The sequence below is a fragment of the Etheostoma cragini genome, chromosome 5 (genome assembly GCF_013103735.1).
Source record: "Etheostoma cragini isolate CJK2018 chromosome 5, CSU_Ecrag_1.0, whole genome shotgun sequence".
Classification (NCBI taxonomy): Eukaryota; Metazoa; Chordata; class Actinopteri; order Perciformes; family Percidae; genus Etheostoma; species Etheostoma cragini.
The window spans coordinates 29,222,887-29,242,123 of record NC_048411.1 but is presented as its reverse complement, the minus strand read 5'-3'; the positions used below and the strand labels follow the sequence as shown (position 1 = coordinate 29,242,123).

The following is a 19,237-nucleotide window of genomic DNA, read 5'->3' as shown; positions in this document are numbered from 1 at the left end:
AGTATAGTCTGTTGAAAAAAGTCATAGTATAGTGTGTTGAAAAAAAGTCTAAAACAGTCATAGTATAGTATCTCGAAAAAAAGTCATAGCATTGTATGTTGAAAAAATCAAAAAAGTCATAGTATAGTATGTTGAAAAAAGTCATAGTATAGTATGTCGAGAAAATTTCAAAAAAGTAATAGTATAATATGTTGAAAAAAGTCATAGTATAGTATGTCGAAAAAAAGTTGAAAAAGGTCAAAGTATAGTATCTCGATAAAAAGTCATCGTATGTTGATAAAAAGTCATCGTATGTCATAAAAAAGTAAAAAGAAGTCATAATTTAGTATGTCGAAAAAAGTCATTGTATAGTATGTCGAAAAAAGGCATAGTATAGTATGTCGAAAAAAAGTCATGGTATGTTGAAGAAAATCAAAAAAGTCATAGTATAGTATGTCGAAAAAAGTCAAAAAAGTCATAGTATAATATGTCGAAAAAAGTCATAGTATAGTATGTCGAAAAAAAGTTGAAAAAGGTCATAGTATAGTATGTAGAAAAAAGCCATAGTATAGTATGTCGAAAAAAGTCATAGTATAGTATGTCAAAAAAAGTCATAGTATAGTATGTCGAAAAAAAGTTGAAAACAGTCATAGTATAGTATGTCGAAAAAAGTCGAAATAATTCATAATATAGTATGTTGAAAAAAAGTAAAAAAAAGTGATAGTATATTATGTTGAAAAAAAGGTCATAGTATTGTATGTTGAGAAAAATCCCAAAAAGTGATAGTATTGTATGTCGAAAAAAAGTGATAGTATTGTATCTTGGAAAAAGTGAACAAAAAAGTCATAGTATAGTATGTCGAAAAAAGTCAAAAAAGTCATAGTATATTATGTCGAAAAAAGTCATAGTATAGTATGTCGAAAAAAAGTTGAAAACAGTCATAGTATAGTATGTCGGAAAAAGTCATAGTATAGTCTGTCGAAAAACAGTCATAGTATAATATTTCGAAAAAAGTCATAGTATAGTATGTCGAAAAAAAGTTGAAAGAGGTCATAGTATAGTATGTAGAAAAAAGTCATAGTATAGTCTGTCGAAAAAAGTCATAGTATAGTGTGTTGAAAAAAAGTCAAAAAAGTCATAGTATAATATGTTGAAAAAAGTCATAGTATAGTATATCGGAAAAAGTCATAGTATAGTCTGTCGGAAAAAATTTAAAAAAAGTCATAGTATAGTATGACGAAAAAAGTCAAAAAAGTCATAGTATATTATGTCGAAAAAAGTCATAGTATAGTATGTCGAAAAAAGTCATAGTATATTATGTCGAAAAAAAGTTGAAAACAGTCATAGTATAGTATGTCGAAAAAAGTCGAAAAAAGTCATAATATAGTATGTTAAAAAAAAGTCAAAAAAAGTCATAGTATATTATGTCGAAAAAAAGTCATAGTATTGTATGTCGAAAAAAAAACAAAAAAGTCATAGTATAGTATGTCGGAAAAAGTCATAGTATAGTATGTCGAAAAAAAGTGATAGTATTGTATGTTGAAAAAAGGTTAACGAAAAAAAGTTGAAAAAGGTCATAGTATAGTATGTCGGAAAAAGTCATAGTATAGTCTGTCGAAAAACAGTCATAGTATAATATGTCGAAAAAAGTCATAGTATAGTATGTCGAAAATAAGTTGAAAAAGGTCATAGTATAGTATGTAGAAAAAAAGTCAAAAAAGTCATAGTATAATCTGTCGAAAAAAGTCATAGTATAGTGTGTTGAAAAAAAGTCATAGTATAATATGTTGAAAAAAGTCATAGTATAGTATGTCGAAAAAAAGTTGAAAAAGGTCATAGTATAGTATGTAGAAAAAAGTCATATTATAGTATGTCGGAAAAAGTCATAGTATAGTATGTCGAAAACAAGTCAAAAAGTCATAGTATAATATGTCGAAAAAGTCATAGTATAGTATGTCGAAAAAAAGTTGAAAACAGTCATAGTATAGTATGTCGAAAAAAGTCATAGTATAGTATGTCGAAAAAAAGTTGAAAACAGTCATAGTATAGTATGTAGAAAAAATTCAAAAACAGTCATAGTATAGTATGTCGAAAAAAGTCGAAAAAAGTCATAATATAGTATGTTGAAAAAAAGTCAAAAAAAGTCATAGTATATTATGTCGAAAAAAAGTCATAGTATTGTATGTCGAAAAAAAAAAAAAAAAGTCATAGTATAGTATGTCGAAATAAGTCATAGTATAGTATGTCGAAAAAAAGTGATAGTATTGTATGTTGAAAAAAGGTTTAAAAAAAAAGTCATAGTATAGTCTGTCGAAAAAAAGTGATAGTATTGTATCTTGGAAAAAGTAAACAAAAAAGTCATAGTATAGTATGTCGAAAAAAGTCATTGTATAGCATGTTGAAAAAAATATAGTATAGTATGTAAATAAAAAGTCGGAAAAAGTCATAGAATAGTATCTCGAAAAAAGTCATAGTATAGTATGTAAAAAAAAAGTCGAAAAAAGTCATAGTATAGTATGTCAAAAAAGTCGAAAAAAGTCATAATATATTATGTCGAAAAAAAGTCATAGTATTGTATGTCGAAATAAATCCAAAAAGTCATAGTATAGTCTGTTGAAAAAAGTCATAGTATAGTGTGTTGAAAAAAAGTCTAAAACAGTCATAGTATAGTATCTCGAAACAAAAAGTCATAGCATCGTATGTTGAAAAAATCAAAAAAGTCATAGTATAGTCTGTTGAAAAAAGTCATAGTATAGTGTGTTGAAAAAAAGTCTAAAACAGTCATAGTATAGTATATCGAAAAAAAGTCATAGCATCGTATGTTGAAAAAATCAAAAAAGTCATAGTATAGTATGTTGAAAAAAGTCATAGTATAGTATGTCGAGAAAATTTCAAAAAAGTAATAGTATAATATGTTGAAAAAAGTCATAGTATAGTATGTCGAAAAAAAGTTGAAAAAGGTCATAGTATAGTATGTAGAAAAAAGTCATAGTATAGTATGTCGAAAAAAGTCATAGTATAGTGTGTCGAAAAAAGTCATAGTATAGTGTGTCGAAAAAATTAGTCAAAAAAGTCATAGTATAGTGTGTCGAAAAAAAGTCAAAAAAAGTCATAGTATAATATGTCGCAAAAGTCATAGTATAGTATGTCGAAAAAAAGTTGAAAAAGGTCATAGTATAATATGTAGAAAAAAGTCAAAAACAGTCATAGTATAGTATGTCGAAAAAAGTCATAGTATAGTCTGTCGAAAAAAGTCACAGTATAGTATGTCGAAAAAAAGTTGAAAACAGTCATAGTATAGTATGTAGAAAAAAGTCAAAAACAGTCATAGTATAGTATGTCGAAAAAAGTCATAGTATAGTATGTCGAAAAAGGTCATAGTATAGTATGTAGAAAAAAGTCAAAAACAGTCATAGTATAGTATGTAGAAAAAAGTCATAGTATAGTATGTCGAAAAATGTCATAGTATATTATGTCGAAAAAAAGTTGAAAAATGTCATAGTATATTATGTCGAAAAAAAGTTGAAAACAGTCATAGTATAGTCTGTCGAAAAAAAGTCATAGTATAATATGTCGCAAAAGTCATAGTATAGTATGTCGAAAAAAAGTTGAAAAAGGTCATAGTATAGTATGTAGAAAAAAGTCAAAAAAGTCATAGTATAGTATGTAAAAAAAAAGTCAAAAAAGTCATAGTATAGTATGTCAAAAAAGTCATAGTATAGTATGTCGAAAAAAAGTCAAAAAAGTCATAGTATAGTATGTAAAAAAAAAGTCAAAAAAATTCATAGTATAGTATGTACAAAAAAAGTCAAAAAAAGTCATAGAATAGTATCTCGAAAAAAGTCATAGTATAGTATGTCGAAAAAAAGTCTAAAAAGTCATAGTATAGTATGTCAAAAAAGTCATAGTATAGTATGTCGGAAAAATTCCAAAGTATTAAAAAAAATAGTATGCTGAAATAAAAGTCACAAAAAAAGACAATTATTGTATTGTATAGTATATCAAAAAAAGTCATGTAGTACAGTCAGTATGTCAAAAAAAGTCATAAAATGTCATAGTATTGTTAGTATTTAAAAAAAATGAATAGTATAGTATGTCAAAAAATGTCACAAAAAAGTAATAGTATAGCGTGCCGAAAAATACAAATAAAAAAGTCATAGTATAGTATGTTGAAAAAAAGTCATAGTAGTCATAGTGCAGCGTATCATGAGAAGGTGATTGGCTGCATTCTGCCGTCTCTCCAGGAAGTGCACGCCTCCAGGACGCTGAGGCGGGCAGAAACAATTGTGGCACTTTGAATCTGCCCCCTCAGGAGGCAGGAGGCTGTGGTCCCTCAGGGACCAAAACCTCACACCACAAAAACAGTTTCTTACCCTCTGAAGTCAGCCTCATTAAGAAGTCCCGGGAGCCCCAGTGACCTTGACTCTCAACCCCCCCGAAACTTTATAGCAAACATTTGCACATCCTGAACTAAACTATTCAGCCTCTTTCTTCTAAATTGCTAAGTTTCTTCTAAGTTACAGTTACATTTACTGGTTTCTGCATTTTCATGTTTAGTATGATGAGTTTAATGATGTATGCAACAACCACAAAGGCAAATTCTTTACTTTGCAATAAATCCTTTTTTTGATTTTGATTCTGATGTTGAAAAAAGTCACAGTATGTCAAAACTCTCAAAGTCAAAGTGTAGCATGTTAAAAAAAAAGTCATTAAAAAGTCATAGTATACAGTATTTCATGTGGATGCCGCAACCACAAAGGCAAATTCCTTTCTGATTTAAAAAAAAGTCCCAGTAGAAATTTTTGATATATGTTAGTCAAAATGTTTTGCCCCATACACTTTGACTCTAATCTGTCAACAAAATTAAACAAGAATTTTGAAACTGGCTGTATCGAATGTTCATATTTCTGTTCTAGACATATATTATCAAATTAGTGCATATTTAAGAAGATAATGCTCAATTTGCATATTTAAACTTAACGTTTCAGAAAAATGTCTAAGACATAAGATGATTGTCTTAATGTAAGTTATCAACAGGAGGAAGTTTAATGGTTTAGTTAAAATATTTTCCCTATTCACCTCCGTGTCTCCTCTTAAAGTCTATTAAAGCGAGACACATTGGAATCATAAGCCCAGGCTTGTTCACAACACCCTTTTTAAGAAAAGCTTGCAAAGGTCGTTACACAACAGAAGCGCTAATTGTGTAAATACACCTGCTGTTTTACTGGAGAAATGAAGGGAAAAAGTGCTGCAACAAGCAAAGAAAAGACATTCAATGAAAAGTGTGTATTTTTTTTAGGAAAACGTTCTCACCCCTGAGCCACAGTAACGTCCCAGCCGTGGAGACTTGGTGTTGGCTCCATCGAAGAGCTCCATGTAGTCATAGCCGCAGTCTGCCTCCTCTTCGATCTCAAAGGTCTGGAAGATGAGCTCCACGCCGTAGCCTTTCTCCGCCGAAATCACCCACTGGCAGTCCGAGGCTCCGGGGTAGTTGTTGTCTCCGAACTGGGCATGTGAGAAGAGGTCCTTGGTCTTTACCTCAGCCTTTAGGCGACCTCCACACTCTGCAAATAGAAGAGATGAGTTGGACACATAGACTGTAAAAAATAATGGACGACCCTCCAGGGCCTGAAAAGTGAAGCCAAAGCTGCATTCTATCAAAAAATAAAATAAAAACATGATGGGGTTTGAGGTCTCTCCAGAGCCAGAGCTGTTTTTGTTAAGAGTCTATATAATGGAACAAAAATGGACCCTTTCCTGCAGAGATGGACATGTATTGCACAATATCTGGGTGTCTAGGAGGGGGAGCAACGGGTTGTTGTAACAGATCAGATTATGGAGTTTGCAGAAAATGTCATATGTTTTCAGTGAATCTGCTTCACTGCAGTGCCAACATTTGGGTAGATTCTAACTTAATTTGATTTGTTAGTCTAAGTACTTGTATTGATTTTATAGCTGAGTTTGTATAAACATGTTTCACAAGACTTATTTTCTTTAACTTTATTTTATGTAATTTATTTCAGTTACTTACATGTAATTATTTAAATTTTTTCTCTCAGGTCTTTTCTCAGGGAGTGTTCTGTTGCTTAAAAAGGAAAAATAAAGAGATAAAAAACTGGTTTAAGAAGTCTGTTTCTGTAGAAGCCTATAAAAAATAACCCTATTTTTCACTAGATTTATTACCTCAATAAATATTTTCATAACAAGTTTATGGTCTCAATTGTTAGTTCCAAGTCCAGGAGCATTATGTTCATTTTGTAAACTATGGTTTCAATTATTTTAAAATAGACGATTAAGCAGGTGATGCTTTAGGACCTGTCAATCAGGACTGAGGCTTAGCGATGCTAACCATGCTAACTCTATGGACATTAAAATGGACCTCTACTTGTGTTCGGATGTTGTCACTGTTAACTGGAACATTTCAGTCGCCTAAAAATATGTTGTCCAGCTTGCTAGTATATACCTAGTTAGCTAGAGCTAGCCTTAGCTGTTAACTTAAAGGGAAGCGTGCAGATTTTCTTTATTCCGTAGATGCAGATGAACGGTACCAGTACCCGGACGTCTGTGTTCACCAGTCGGTGAATCTCCGCCGGATGACTTACTTCAGAAGGGTTGAAAATCAACTTTCCCTCTTTAGCGTTTAGCTTAGCGCCTTTTTTTTAACTAAAAACAAGATGGCGATGCCATCGATGCATCAAAACGGCTGTCCACAAACCAATAGGTCACGACACGTCACTATTTTCACAGCCTATAGTTGGACATTTTGTAGCCATCAGCCAGCGTTGTTGGTCTGTGGCTCATTTGCTGTGTTACAGTCTTACAGACACAAAGGATCCTTTAACATGCTCTGTGGGTATATATGAGTCATAATCATTCTCAGACAGGGTGGGGAGTATTGGGACTAAAACTAAATGCTGTAAGCATTACATCTAAATACCATTATGAAGTTTGATATGTGAGTAATTGAACTTGAATTAACTTAATGTCCCAAAAACATGAAGGCTTCGAGAGTGTTTTCTAAAGCAGGAAGAGAAACAGAGTGAGAGAGAGGAACAGCATCCACTCTTACCTGCCGTATGGGAAGCCTCGAAGCCTTTCTTCTGCACAGAGTTATCAGAGAAGAAGCGAACGAACAGCTTGTTGGCACTAGACATGATGGGCGGGGGCTTCTTGGTGCCACAGAAGCGACCCAGACTCGGCGCTTTCCCATCTCGCCCGTCGTAAATCTCAATGTGGTCATAGGCACACTCCAGATGGGCCTCCATGTCCAGCTCGTTGAAGGCCTGCCACGAAACAAGATGATGAGTATTATTTACACACAGTCTAATTTTATTCAAAGATGACAACACATCAACAGCATTGACAAAGAAACGTGTCTCTTGATATCCTCGGATCCAGATCTTATTTGGAAGCATGCTGATTTGGGTTTAGCAACAGGATAAACTCATGTATATGAAGAGTTCTTGAGCCTGTTGTGTCTAAACGAAGGGTCTCTAATCGCCTGTTGGAAGGCAAAAGTTGGTGTTCGTAGCAGCACTGTCAGTTAAACCCGTTATTAACGGCGTTAACGCAAACCCATTTTAACGTTGACAATTAACGTTCTTTTTGGCCTAGCAAACTTTGAAGTTTTTTCACATGCTGTTACAAACACTATTAACGATAGAAAAACTACAACATCCACCGAATCTAGCTAGACCGGAAACACAACAGGCACGCCGCCCACACTGGTGTGGGCTCGCGAAAGAGTAGTAACGTTTTGAGTGGATAGAGAGAGCGAGACGCAGAAATGGACGCCAGTGAGATTCTGAATGGAAATTTTTAATTTTCAAAAGTTGCCAAATGTTCCATTGACGAGAGCACCGTGATCTGTGTGTTTTGTCGTTGTGAACTGAGCAATCATCGCAGCACGTCCAGTCTGAAATACCCCCCCCTACTGAAATACCAGCTGATAGCCAAGCACACAGCCCATGCTGATCATCCCCCTTTCAAAGTATTTTTTTCAGCCTTTTATTGATGGACAGTGTTACATTGTGTGACAGATTATTTGCTCCAAGTGAGATTGACAGTGTGAAATTGAACACTATATAGGCTATTTGCCAATGTTGTTTTCAATAAAAAAACATCTTCTCAAAACGAGCCGATCCATTTTTCCATTTCCATCCATTTCATGTTGATAAGAGCATTAAAATGAGGAAAAAAATAATGGGCCAAAAAGAAATCAAGGGACATTTAGAATAGGTAAAAAAATTGTGATTAATTGCAAATTAACTATGACATTAATGCAATTAATTGCGATTAAATATTTTGATAGTTTGACAGCACTCATTTGTAGTTTAAAACATGCATGGAGTTGTTAACTCATTAATATGAGTTTAAATAAGTGATTTCCAAACTGAGATCAAACATTAGGGGTTTTGGGCTTCTTTTTTCTAATCAAAAGGACATTCTATAGACAGTGATATGTGTTATTTCTAGAAAACTGGAAAAACTGTAATTCTCTTAGCACACAGGTAGACTAGCAGAGTAAATATTTGAGAAAACGATGCCCTGCACAAGCACCCTGTTTTCTAGGCCAGGTGTAGGACAAAACATGTAAAGACTGAAGGAAAAGAATATCTGCTCAATGTATTTTCCAATTTTTGTTGCATTATTTCAGAAAAGAGGCACACTGGACATATTTTGATATTATAACTTGGTGACTGATTTTCTTTCAGCGAACGCTAAATATAATCTACTTGATGTCAGTGACACAGCAGAAAAACAAAACCAACACGGACGGGGGGGGGGGGGGGGAGCCACAAATCATTGTTAGGACTGATGTAACAGTTTCTGACGGCAGCACAATAAACACAGATGTCCTCCGTGGATTTAGCAATTCACACAAACAAGACACACACACACACACACACAAATAAATACAGTGACTGACAGGTGAAATTATTCACAAAGCGAAGGCACACATACGATTTTGATGCGGTGGCCCGGAGTGGTGGTGAGTGCCCAGGTGCATGCCTTCTTGCTGGGGTATTTGTCCGGCCAGTTGGGGCTGGTGATGACACCGCTCACACTGTTCACAGTGTGATCACAGCCAGCTATAAAAAGACATCACTGGGTCAACACGTACCTGTGTATCCCACTTATACGGAACAGACTCACACTGTTTTTGAAGTATGTAAGCATGCGCTCATCAAACCCTAATGTCTGTTACGATTGTGAGAAATATCGCAGGAGCGAGAATAAACGTGCAAACCTAAAAACGAAAAGGAAAATAAGCAGTGAAACATTTTTAGTAAACGGAGGCAAAATAAAAATAAAAACTGAAACTATATTACCAGGTTAAAAAACTGATAAAAACAAAATCAACATGAACGTAAATCATTTCCGTTTTAGTTTTTTGAACTACAATATTTCATTACTGAAAGAAGAAAAGACGACATGAATTCCCATCAACTCTCGTTGTGACATTGAACCACAGAATCAGACTTGACATGAGATTGGGTCGTGCCGTAACCGCTAAATCCCATCAAACACTAAAGTAGAGCAAACGTTAAAAATCATTGATATTCTCCAACTATGTACTCTATATGTGTTATATGTAGCCAGGGCTTTAAACGTACAATATGTAACGTTCTGCTGCTAGGGGTCCATTACTTCGTCATGCGTCAATTTGCGACAAATACAGATGCGAGTTGCGCATGAGTCACTTTGCGACAAGTAGCATACAAGATGCTAACGATGCTAAGAGATTTCTGTAATGTCATTACAGTGAAAATGAACCTACTTAACCAAGTTTGTTCACTGCTGGCTACAAGTTAGCATCAAACATAATAAAGGTTGTCAGTTGAATGGTTTTGAGCTAACGTTAGCAATCAAACAACCATAGATTGCTACAACGTTTTCAAAATGACAAGCTAGCAATCAACTAACTGTAACTAGCTAGCTATATGTCAGCTGTCTCAACCCAATTGAGTCTCTTTGCGTTGGGAGACTGAAGCAGACAAACTGTGGTGTGGTAGCTGGCTAAATTAGCATTGGATTAATCTTCTCTCCGTACAGCTAACGTTAGCCCAGTGCTGTTAAAAGTGGTCAAAACAATCATACTACTAATAACTTTATGAGCGTGTTGAACGATACTGTAATCACAAAATGTTACACACCAAGCATTAAATTAGCAATAACGTTAGCTACTTGTCAACTAGCACATTTTAGTAGCATTAAGCTAGATATATATTGAAATGTTTCAATAAATAAGATATCTGCTTTATTACTGTGTTGTATAATAACATGTAATTATCAGATTCAGATTTTTCAGATTTTCCACTAGCCAAATAGTTTATAAGGAAAATAAACCTGATCATGCATGCCACTGAATACATTTAATGTACATGTTGCTTTATTTATTATTTGGGTTGATGGCAGACATAAAAGTCTTATCTGGATCAGCAATGAGCGTAATTGATCATGCATGCTGGGCAAGTATCCTGTGTTATATGAAACGTCACAACAAAGGGTTCATGGGAAATGTAGGACTAGTACTACAAGCAGCGCTGCCAGATAAAGACTATATTTCCAAGCAAAACACACACAAAACTGCCCATACTTTTTGGCGGAACAGACCAATCTGGCAATACCGCTAAATTGTTTTTGCAGTCAGACAAATCAAAGAGACGCGGGGTTGTTTGCTTCTTTCATCATCAGCCAAATTGGCTAGCAACTTTACAGTTTTACACGCCAAATTGAATTTTTACCTGGATTTGGCGATGGGCAGGTGTCAATTTTAAGCCCTGTATGTAGCTACACAATTAGCATCTAAAACACTAGAAATCACACTAAAACTAACTAAAATGAAATCCAAAAGTCTAAACTAAAATAAAAATAAAAACTAAGAACAAATTAAAAACTATCATACCTATAAGACAAGAGTTTGGAGTGAAATACCTTCTTTGCAGTCATGTTTGTTCTCATGCAGCACAAAGCCACTCCTGCACTGACAGCTGTAGCTCCCGAACGTGTTGACGCACTCATGTTGACAGCCACCGTTCTCCTTAGAGCACTCATCTTTGTCTGAGGAAGCAAAGAAGGACTTTTTTTTCTTTCAACACTGACAGATCTTCAGCCTCCAAGTGCAGGGTTTTCCCGCCATTATAAGGTTTAGGTGCAGCACCCAAGGCGTTTTTGGGCACCATCTAAGCCTAATGAATGACACTAAAAGACTTTTCTCAGGTCTAATGACTGTTGTTAAACTTCTTTAGCAAGTTGTTTTTAAACTTTTTGAATGCTTTTTATTTATGATCTGGCCTTCTAGCCTTGCCAACATTTTAGACAAAGATATGGTAATAAAAACGGTCCAAAAATGATGTGAAAAAGAGACGCACCACAAAGGCACCTAAACCCACTACAAAGAGACGCAAAATCACCACAGAAACCCAAAAGAAAAATGACGAAAAAGAGAGCCAACAAGACTACAAAGCGACATAATCCCACAAAGACCCACAGAATGTATTGGGAAATTGCATTTGTTTTAAATTGAAAAACATTTATTTTCCTCCTCATTTGCATAGAGTTGAATCCTGCCAACTTATGCAAATAAGGAGCGGCTTGTCGTCTCTTAAAAGCTGACGGAAATCTTTAACTGACCACTGTCAATTTGAAGTGAAGACCGATTCAGCAACTGCATAGGTTCTTTCTCACTTAAAATGTTTCAGAGACACGTGTCGGTGAACTTTTGTCGTAAAAATCGAGATCTTATTCTGAACGAGCCGCCATTATGATCGGTTTTAAAATCCCAGAGCAGCCAGCCTCACGTGGCGCGTTTACCCAATCAGATGCAGCCACCGCGGTTGTAGAAGGGTGTAGACTGTTTTTTGCTCATCAGTGGTCAGTAAAGAGAAACTGAAAGAAACTCACTAGCGTGCAATGCAGGGAAGCGGGGTGCATATGGACACCCACCATCAGTCCAAAAAGCTATCTAGCTAAGTGACTGAGTGAGAAGCGGTGCACATCACTGTCAAAAGAACTCACCTGAGAAGAATTGCGCTTTAAAGCCCTTTTTGGACACGGTGTTGTCAGATTTGAACTCAATGCGCATGTTGTTGTACTGGGAGGTGATCGCTTCTGGTTTCTCTGCCCCACAGAACTTCCCATGTAGCCTTGAGTCTGCTGACAGCCCGCTCCGCACCTCCACGTAGTCGTACTTACAAACCTGAGTGGAGAAACAGAGCATGTGAAGAGGCTGTAGGGGCTTAATGTTAAGTGTTGGGCTATTTTGCTTCTATAGCATGTCTTCTTTCAGACTAAAGGAGAAAAAACATCCAAAAGGCACATGTAGGTGTTTATTTTACTACATTTTGTCTATGTGTGTCTGTAAAATTGTCCTAAATTCACCAAAAGTTAGCATTAGATAATGCCTAATCTGCATATTTAAACATGTAAATTTCCGAAAACTTGTAAAACAAACATAATTGTCTTAATTCACGTAATTACCAGGGAAGTTTCATGGCGACATACGTAAGTTAAAATGTTTTACTCTTTACACTAGTGTCTTCAAAATGTCTGAATTTTACAATCCATATCTTTAAAAGGTTTTGTTCCCAGACTCCAGAAATCTCCACTTCAGCAGCACTCGCACATACCAAATCTTTCGCTTTCATTCCTGTGTAGATTCTGCAGCTGTATCCACAGGGCTTTGTTCAGATATCCCTCATAGCTTGATTTACGTAACATTTTATACCTAAAAACATGGCGTGAATGTTTGTTTTTTGTGGCAGTTGACAGTACTTTCTGATTTACGGAGTGATAAAAAGAGATATTCAAAATCCCCTCAGTAAAAACCTTTGACTCTAACATACCAACAAAATGAACAATAATTTTGAACCTGGCTTTATCTAGTGTTCCCATTTCTGTAATGCTTCATTTGCATTTTTTAAGACAACATTTCAGAAAACTTGTAATACAAAAACATTAATTTTATAATTTAAGTAATTAATCGGGAAGTTTCAAGTTGACATGTTTTAGCAGAAATATTTCCCCCATCCACCTGTAGTGTCTCCATTTAATTATGAAACACAAGGAGGAGAGGAAGAGTGTAGAGAGAGAGAGAGAGAGAAAGAGAGAGAGAGAACACAGAACAAACCCACCCCGTGCCGATTCAAAATAAGCCGTGTTCTCACATCATTGCCCTCAGTCTCGAAGACGTCAAAGAGCAGAGTGATGCGGTACTGCGTGGGGGCAACCAGCTGCCAGATGCAGTTCTTGTTTGGGGGGTACTCTCTGGGCCAACCCGGGCTGGTGATGGACCCGTTCAGCTTGGTGATGAAGCCCCCGCAGGCGGCTGGACAGGGAACAATTACAACACAATTACATTAACGAGAGTCCAAAAATCAAAAAAAAAAAAAACGAGGCTTAAAATAAATTACAAGATTACAGATAAAATGAGGATGTGTGGACAAGGACAACAAGTTTATAGCTTGATGCAGACGTGCCTTTTTTAAATTTGCCATTTGGATGTCAGCCACCAGTTTCCCTTTGTTTTATCTGTCTGTAAATGAGGCTAATTTGCTTGTTTTATTGAAAGCAAACCGATTGGTTGTTGACTTTTTATTTAATCAGCAACTATTTTGATAATCGGTCAAAATTGAAATTTTTTCTTATTCCAGCCTTTTAAATTTGAATATTTTCTAGTTTCTTTACAAAAATAAATAATTTGGGGACGTCATCTTGGGATTTAGGAAACACTGATTGATTTTTCATAATTTTCTGACATTTTAGAGACCAAAAAACTAATCAATATATCCAGAATATGAAAATAATAGTTACATTAGTTGCAGCCCTAAAAAAACTACTGCATACGCTGAATATTGATGCACGAAGCAAACCTGTAGTCATAGCTGACTTACTCTAGGGGCGGATGGCGGTCAACCAGATATTGTACAGCTTGTATACTCAGAGTTAGGTCCTCAACAACTACATATCATTTGAGATAAAAACTAATGCCTTTTAATTCTTTAAAAGGTAGTTCCAGGCCGGCACAAGCATCACTCTTGGCATCTTTCCTGGCTTTAAGAATGAATGTACTTATTGTATTTGGGTGGCTTAGTGTGTAAAGTGTGTAAGCATGTAAATTACATGGTGAGCAGGGCTGTACTTACCCTCACAGCTGCGCTTGTCTGCAGCCAGCTCATAGCCCGGGTCACAGGCACACTTGTAGCTGCCTAGGGTGTTGACACAGCGTTGCTCACAGCGACCGTTGTCCGGCTTGGAGCACTCATCCATCTCTGAAAACACAAAGGTATGTTAGGACCCTTTTTGCCGGCCCCCCTGGCTTTGGTGACTCACAAGAAATAAAACCCTCCAAAACAACAGCGGAGCCAGACAGAGAAACGGTGAAAGTGAAATATACCGCCAGAATGTTTGAAAGATAAGGACAGACAGAGGGTTTGATGTTACATGTTACACATATTAAACAGATGTTGACATTGTCTCTAAAGAATTTACAACCTTCGACCTCTGACCTTTGAAGAAGTTGGCGGCAAAGCCGGCCTTGTTGACCGAGCCATCTGAAACAAATTTCATCCACAGCTGGTTGGAGCTGGTTTTGATGTCGTCTGGTTTGTCGTATCCACAGAAGCGTCCCAGCAGGGGACTGGTTTCAGAGTTTCCATCGCGCACCTCCAGGTAGTCATAGGCACAGCTGTCATGTCTCTCAATCTGAGGACGTTCAGAGGGTGGGATGTTATTTAAGGTTTTATCTGGAGGCTCTGAGCCAAAGACCAATGAAGCTACCAAACAACTCACTATTTTTCTTTTAATGTGTGACCTATCTTTATTCATCTCTAACTGGGATGTTCAGGAATGCTTTTAGCAAACAACATCACATCAGTCAACATCACTGTAAGTGTGCCGGGGGTTAGCAAAACAGCTGACTCACACCCACAAGTCCCAAGATAAAAATCTCCTTATTTCCACTTGTGAAAGATATATGCAATCAAAAAATGCATTTAAATAGAGTATTAATGAAACATGATTAGTTAACCACACATTAAGACAAGCTCTCATTATCTATTAATTGGCAGATTAATAATTTATTAATTTTGAACTACAGACTACAGATGATGAATAAATACCCTTTGGGCAAATTGTGGCATTTTCTTATGAATAATTATGCGTTTTATTCATTTGCACTGGCACCTTCTTGAAAAAACTTAATTGAATGACTGTAGTAGCATAAATTACAAATAATAATTACAAATGCCCCTCATCAGAGAGCAATGTGATCTCTTTAAATTTTAAATTTACATTTGTTCCCTTTTTCCTGTGGTCTCCTTCTCTTGAATTAGCTTCTAGGACTCGGACTTCCTGAGGATGGAGGGCGGGGAATTGGGTGTTACGTTGGAGCGTATGTGGTGAGGTGGTTTTTAATTCATTTTTGAGTGAGGACATTTGGTATTGGTTCCGCTTAGTTGTTTTGTCTAGGGTTATATGGTTTGTATCTTAGGTGGAAGGCTACGTGCGTGGCATGGTTGCCTGGGAGTCAGGCCCCGGGCCTGTCATACATGACGTGTACTGTGGTTTGTCTTGTCAACTTGCAGGTGTAGCTGAGGCGATAATGAGATGACTGGGAGCACCTGGCTGGTCCTCCCAGGCTATTTACCCCGCCTCCCCCAAGACTGTGCACCAGCATGCTTTCTCTCTGCTTAGTTTTCCCCTGCGTTAACTACCGACAACATGCACCTCACATTCTCCACTACATCCATACACCATCACTCATCACAGATACTGACCATCACATCTCATCCTGTCTTGTTTGCAGTATTATTTAACGAATGTCACTGTATCATTGTTACATTGCTGTGCATCTCCCTCTTTGTTGTGAGCCGGTTGTAACAGTCAGACAAAAACATTTGAATTATTAAATAAAGGACTGGTGCTTTACCTCAAAAGACTGGAAGGTAAGGCCAACGTGGTAGCCCTGGGCTACAGTAACCTTCCACACGCACACTTTGTTGGGCCTGTAGTCATCGGGGTAGTTGGGGGACTGGATCTGGCCGTTGTCTTTCTTCACCTCCCCACCACAGATGGCTATATTGGACAGTAAAAACAATTAAAGAAAACAATACTAAGCTCCTTTGACAGCAATATCATCAGCAAAGGCCTTTGAGTAAAATAATTGACAAAATGTGTGCTTGCTGTTCTGATTTACGCAATGTGGATTAGCTGAAATGCCTCCACCAGCACCCCCACACACACCAACACAAATCATCCCTTTGCACGGCCTGGAAACAATGGAGTCGAGTGTGAAGGCCGGCCAAAAGTCTGATTAATGCAGCGTAAAGGGCCCGACACATCAGCAGTAGGGGAGCCAAAAGCTGCGGATATTACTGCAGCATCTAGACACATTGTTGGATGTGTGACCGGCCATGCTTTCAGTCAGCTGAGCGGCAAGCTGGAACGGGGTGCAACGAGGTCGGGGAAATGGGTGCTTACCCTCATAAACGGCGGAGAAACCTTTTCCCACCCAGTTACTGCTGCTCCGGAACTCAATCCACAGTCGGCTGTCGGTGGAGATGATTGACTCAGGCAGCTTATCGCCACAGAAACGACCTGGATGACAGGTGGAGACACACACATATTAACCAAGCTCCTATTATCACGACACCTGCAATAAGATAAGATAAGCAAAGAGCTATAAGAATTATACATACAACTATCAACAGACAACCAACAACCCCATTATTTATTAAATTAAAAATGCTGAAACTTCAAGATTTGGTAGACTACAAAACAATTCAAACAATGTTCAGAGCAAATAATCACCAATTGCCTAGTAGGATCCAGGGGCAGTTTCAACTGAGAGAGTACACACACAAATTGAGAGGAATCTCTATATTCAAAAAAACACCAACAGAGTGGGAAATTCACTGAGACAATTCAGATGAAGTAATCTAAGGGCAACTTTGTTTGTATTCCACCTGGACTCTATTTCCCCATGATTGTGTGTCTGTGACACAAGACAGATGGGAACAGCAATTTTGGAAATTGGTCCAGTTTTACATAAGAAACCAGCAGCAATGTAACATAAATGGGCAATTGCGCATCGTCAACTTCCATCCACTAAAAGTTCTGTTTTTGCCAGCATGGCTCAGATTATGATTCTAAATGTCTGACAACATTATGGAAAAGATCTCTACAGAGATAGACCTTTTTGTTAAAGAATAAGATCATTTTTGTTTAACATGAGACTGAAAAATACCAACTATCAAAAGGCCTTGGTTCGTCTTTCCACTGTTCTAACAACCACCGCTCTGGTTTGGTTGAAATAAAGCCTTAATTCACCCATTCACATGTGAAAGTATGCTGTCTCTATACACGCTAAAAGTTTTGTTTATTCAAATGGAGTCTGGTGGTTTTGGTGATGGTGATTTCGGGGCTGTTTAATGTTAAACAAAAAGGTCTATCTCTGTAGGGATCCTTTCCATAATGATGTCAAACACTTAGAATAATAATCAGAGTTTGTCAGCGGCAAAAACAGAACTCATAGTGGACGCAAACTGACAATGAACATTTGCCCTATGGGGTTATGTTGCAGCCCGGTTCCAGCGTTCTCGCTCAATACTGGACCAATGTCAAATATTTGTGTTCAGGTTAGTCAACAGATTGGAAGATAGGATCCAGATTGAAAAGTAACAAAATTATCCTTTGAATAAATATTTAGTTGCGGCCCTAGCTCAGCATATTCTTGTTCAAACTGACCTTTGAGAGGCGCCTTCCTCCAGTATCCATCTCGGATTTCCACATGGTCGTACCAACACAAGTGGCTCCTGTACAGATCCATGGAGGTGAAGTTCAGAATGATCTTAAAAGACCAAGAGAGCGTGATTACTGACACGGTTAAATATATATAAGTAACAGAGACACTGCATCAGTGAAAACAGTCAGTGCAGCTTGTTTTTTTGCAGCTATCACAAAGGTAATCTGGTGCTTTTTCATACGCTCATACCTTTTCCCCTGGTGTGACTGATATTCTCCAGATGCAGTGCATGTAGGCTGAGTATCCATTGGGGAAGCCAGGGGAGGAGAAGTTCCCGCTGCTGTCCTGCAGACTGTCCCCACATCCTGCACACAAACACACGCACACCCACATGTAAGGCCTGAGTCATGAAGACAATGCGCTGCTAATTAGTGTCCGCGTGAAAACACCTTAGACACTAATTGAAGCTACACACACACACACACACATATCAGCTCTAAAGTCAATCGCCTGAAAACCTCACAGCAGAGACAGATGCTGGGATTATAAGACCCAATGTGAAGTAAAGGGCAGCTCTTTTATGTTCAAAGGCACATCTGCTGATAATATTTGCTCTGCAAGTACACCCCCCCCCCCCCCCCCCCCCCCCCCCCCCCCCCCCCCACACACACACACACACACACACTCCAAGTGATGATCACACAAAGGAATAGGAGAGTGTGAGACACTTTCTCAGAGCCTAGTCAAAAATAAACCTGGCCCACTATAAATAACCAAGCCCTCTGGAGGACGTGATGCATTATGTACGCCTTGCCAGTGAAAAAAAACAACCACCCTGAGTTTGACTGGCAAAAGTAAAGTGTGCAAGTGTGCGAGCACTGATTCCAAACCCTGTACACAGCCTCGCGGAACGACTGAGCGAGGCTCATGCCAAGTAGGGAAAGATGTGTTTAATTAAGAAGACAGGAAATGATTGAGAGTAGATTGTATGTTCAGATGTCCATCTTGAGAACTGTGCATGCATTCATTATTACTCTGTGTTATCTTTACCTTGGGCTGTGTTCTAAAGGAATAAGGAAAATACCCCCCCCCCACCCACTGCTTGGCCTGACTGTTCACATTCATTGCCTCCCTTGAGGTTTGTGTGTAAGCAATAAAACTAAGAGCCCTAAGCTATATGTTGTGTGTAATAATGCCTGGCAGAGGTCTGCCAGTACTAAGCTATTAACAAGCTCTCAGGCACACACCGGGGATGACAAAACCTCCCAGGAATGCCGCATCAATGGGAGATTTCTAAGATTTATTTTTTCCAAGAACATGTGGAGACTCACTACCTCGTCCTCACCCCGATATGCCTCACATCAGCCACTCAGTTTCTTCCTCACGTAAACAAAGAGACTTGCAGACACTCGGGTGGCTCATCTGGTAGAGCAGGTGCCCATATATAGAGGTGTACTCCCCGACGCAGCTTCCGCTGGTATGACTCCAACCTGGGGCCCTTTGCTGCATGTC

At 37.6% G+C, this 19,237-nt stretch overlaps 2 protein-coding genes across 3 annotated transcripts in view; both read right to left on the bottom strand.

Annotated features, from left to right (window-relative positions):
* The window catches only part of kansl3 (KAT8 regulatory NSL complex subunit 3), a 340,892-nt gene that overhangs the window by 259,086 nt on the left and 62,569 nt on the right, over positions 1 to 19,237 (bottom strand). The window lies entirely within an intron of this gene.
* Positions 1 to 19,237, bottom strand: part of bmp1a (bone morphogenetic protein 1a) — a 65,028-nt gene that overhangs the window by 6,300 nt on the left and 39,491 nt on the right. For both annotated transcript variants that reach the window (XM_034870863.1, XM_034870862.1), the window contains exons 8-19: positions 17,975 to 18,090; positions 17,728 to 17,830; positions 16,462 to 16,578; positions 15,911 to 16,056; positions 14,490 to 14,685; positions 14,127 to 14,252; positions 13,149 to 13,309; positions 12,001 to 12,181; positions 10,918 to 11,043; positions 8,944 to 9,071; positions 7,049 to 7,262; positions 5,293 to 5,543 (exon numbers count right to left, since the gene is read on the bottom strand). In XM_034870863.1, the coding sequence (XP_034726754.1) occupies positions 5,293 to 5,543; positions 7,049 to 7,262; positions 8,944 to 9,071; positions 10,918 to 11,043; positions 12,001 to 12,181; positions 13,149 to 13,309; positions 14,127 to 14,252; positions 14,490 to 14,685; positions 15,911 to 16,056; positions 16,462 to 16,578; positions 17,728 to 17,830; positions 17,975 to 18,090 (1,865 nt within the window). The remainder of the gene's footprint in view (positions 1 to 5,292; positions 5,544 to 7,048; positions 7,263 to 8,943; positions 9,072 to 10,917; positions 11,044 to 12,000; positions 12,182 to 13,148; positions 13,310 to 14,126; positions 14,253 to 14,489; positions 14,686 to 15,910; positions 16,057 to 16,461; positions 16,579 to 17,727; positions 17,831 to 17,974; positions 18,091 to 19,237) is intronic.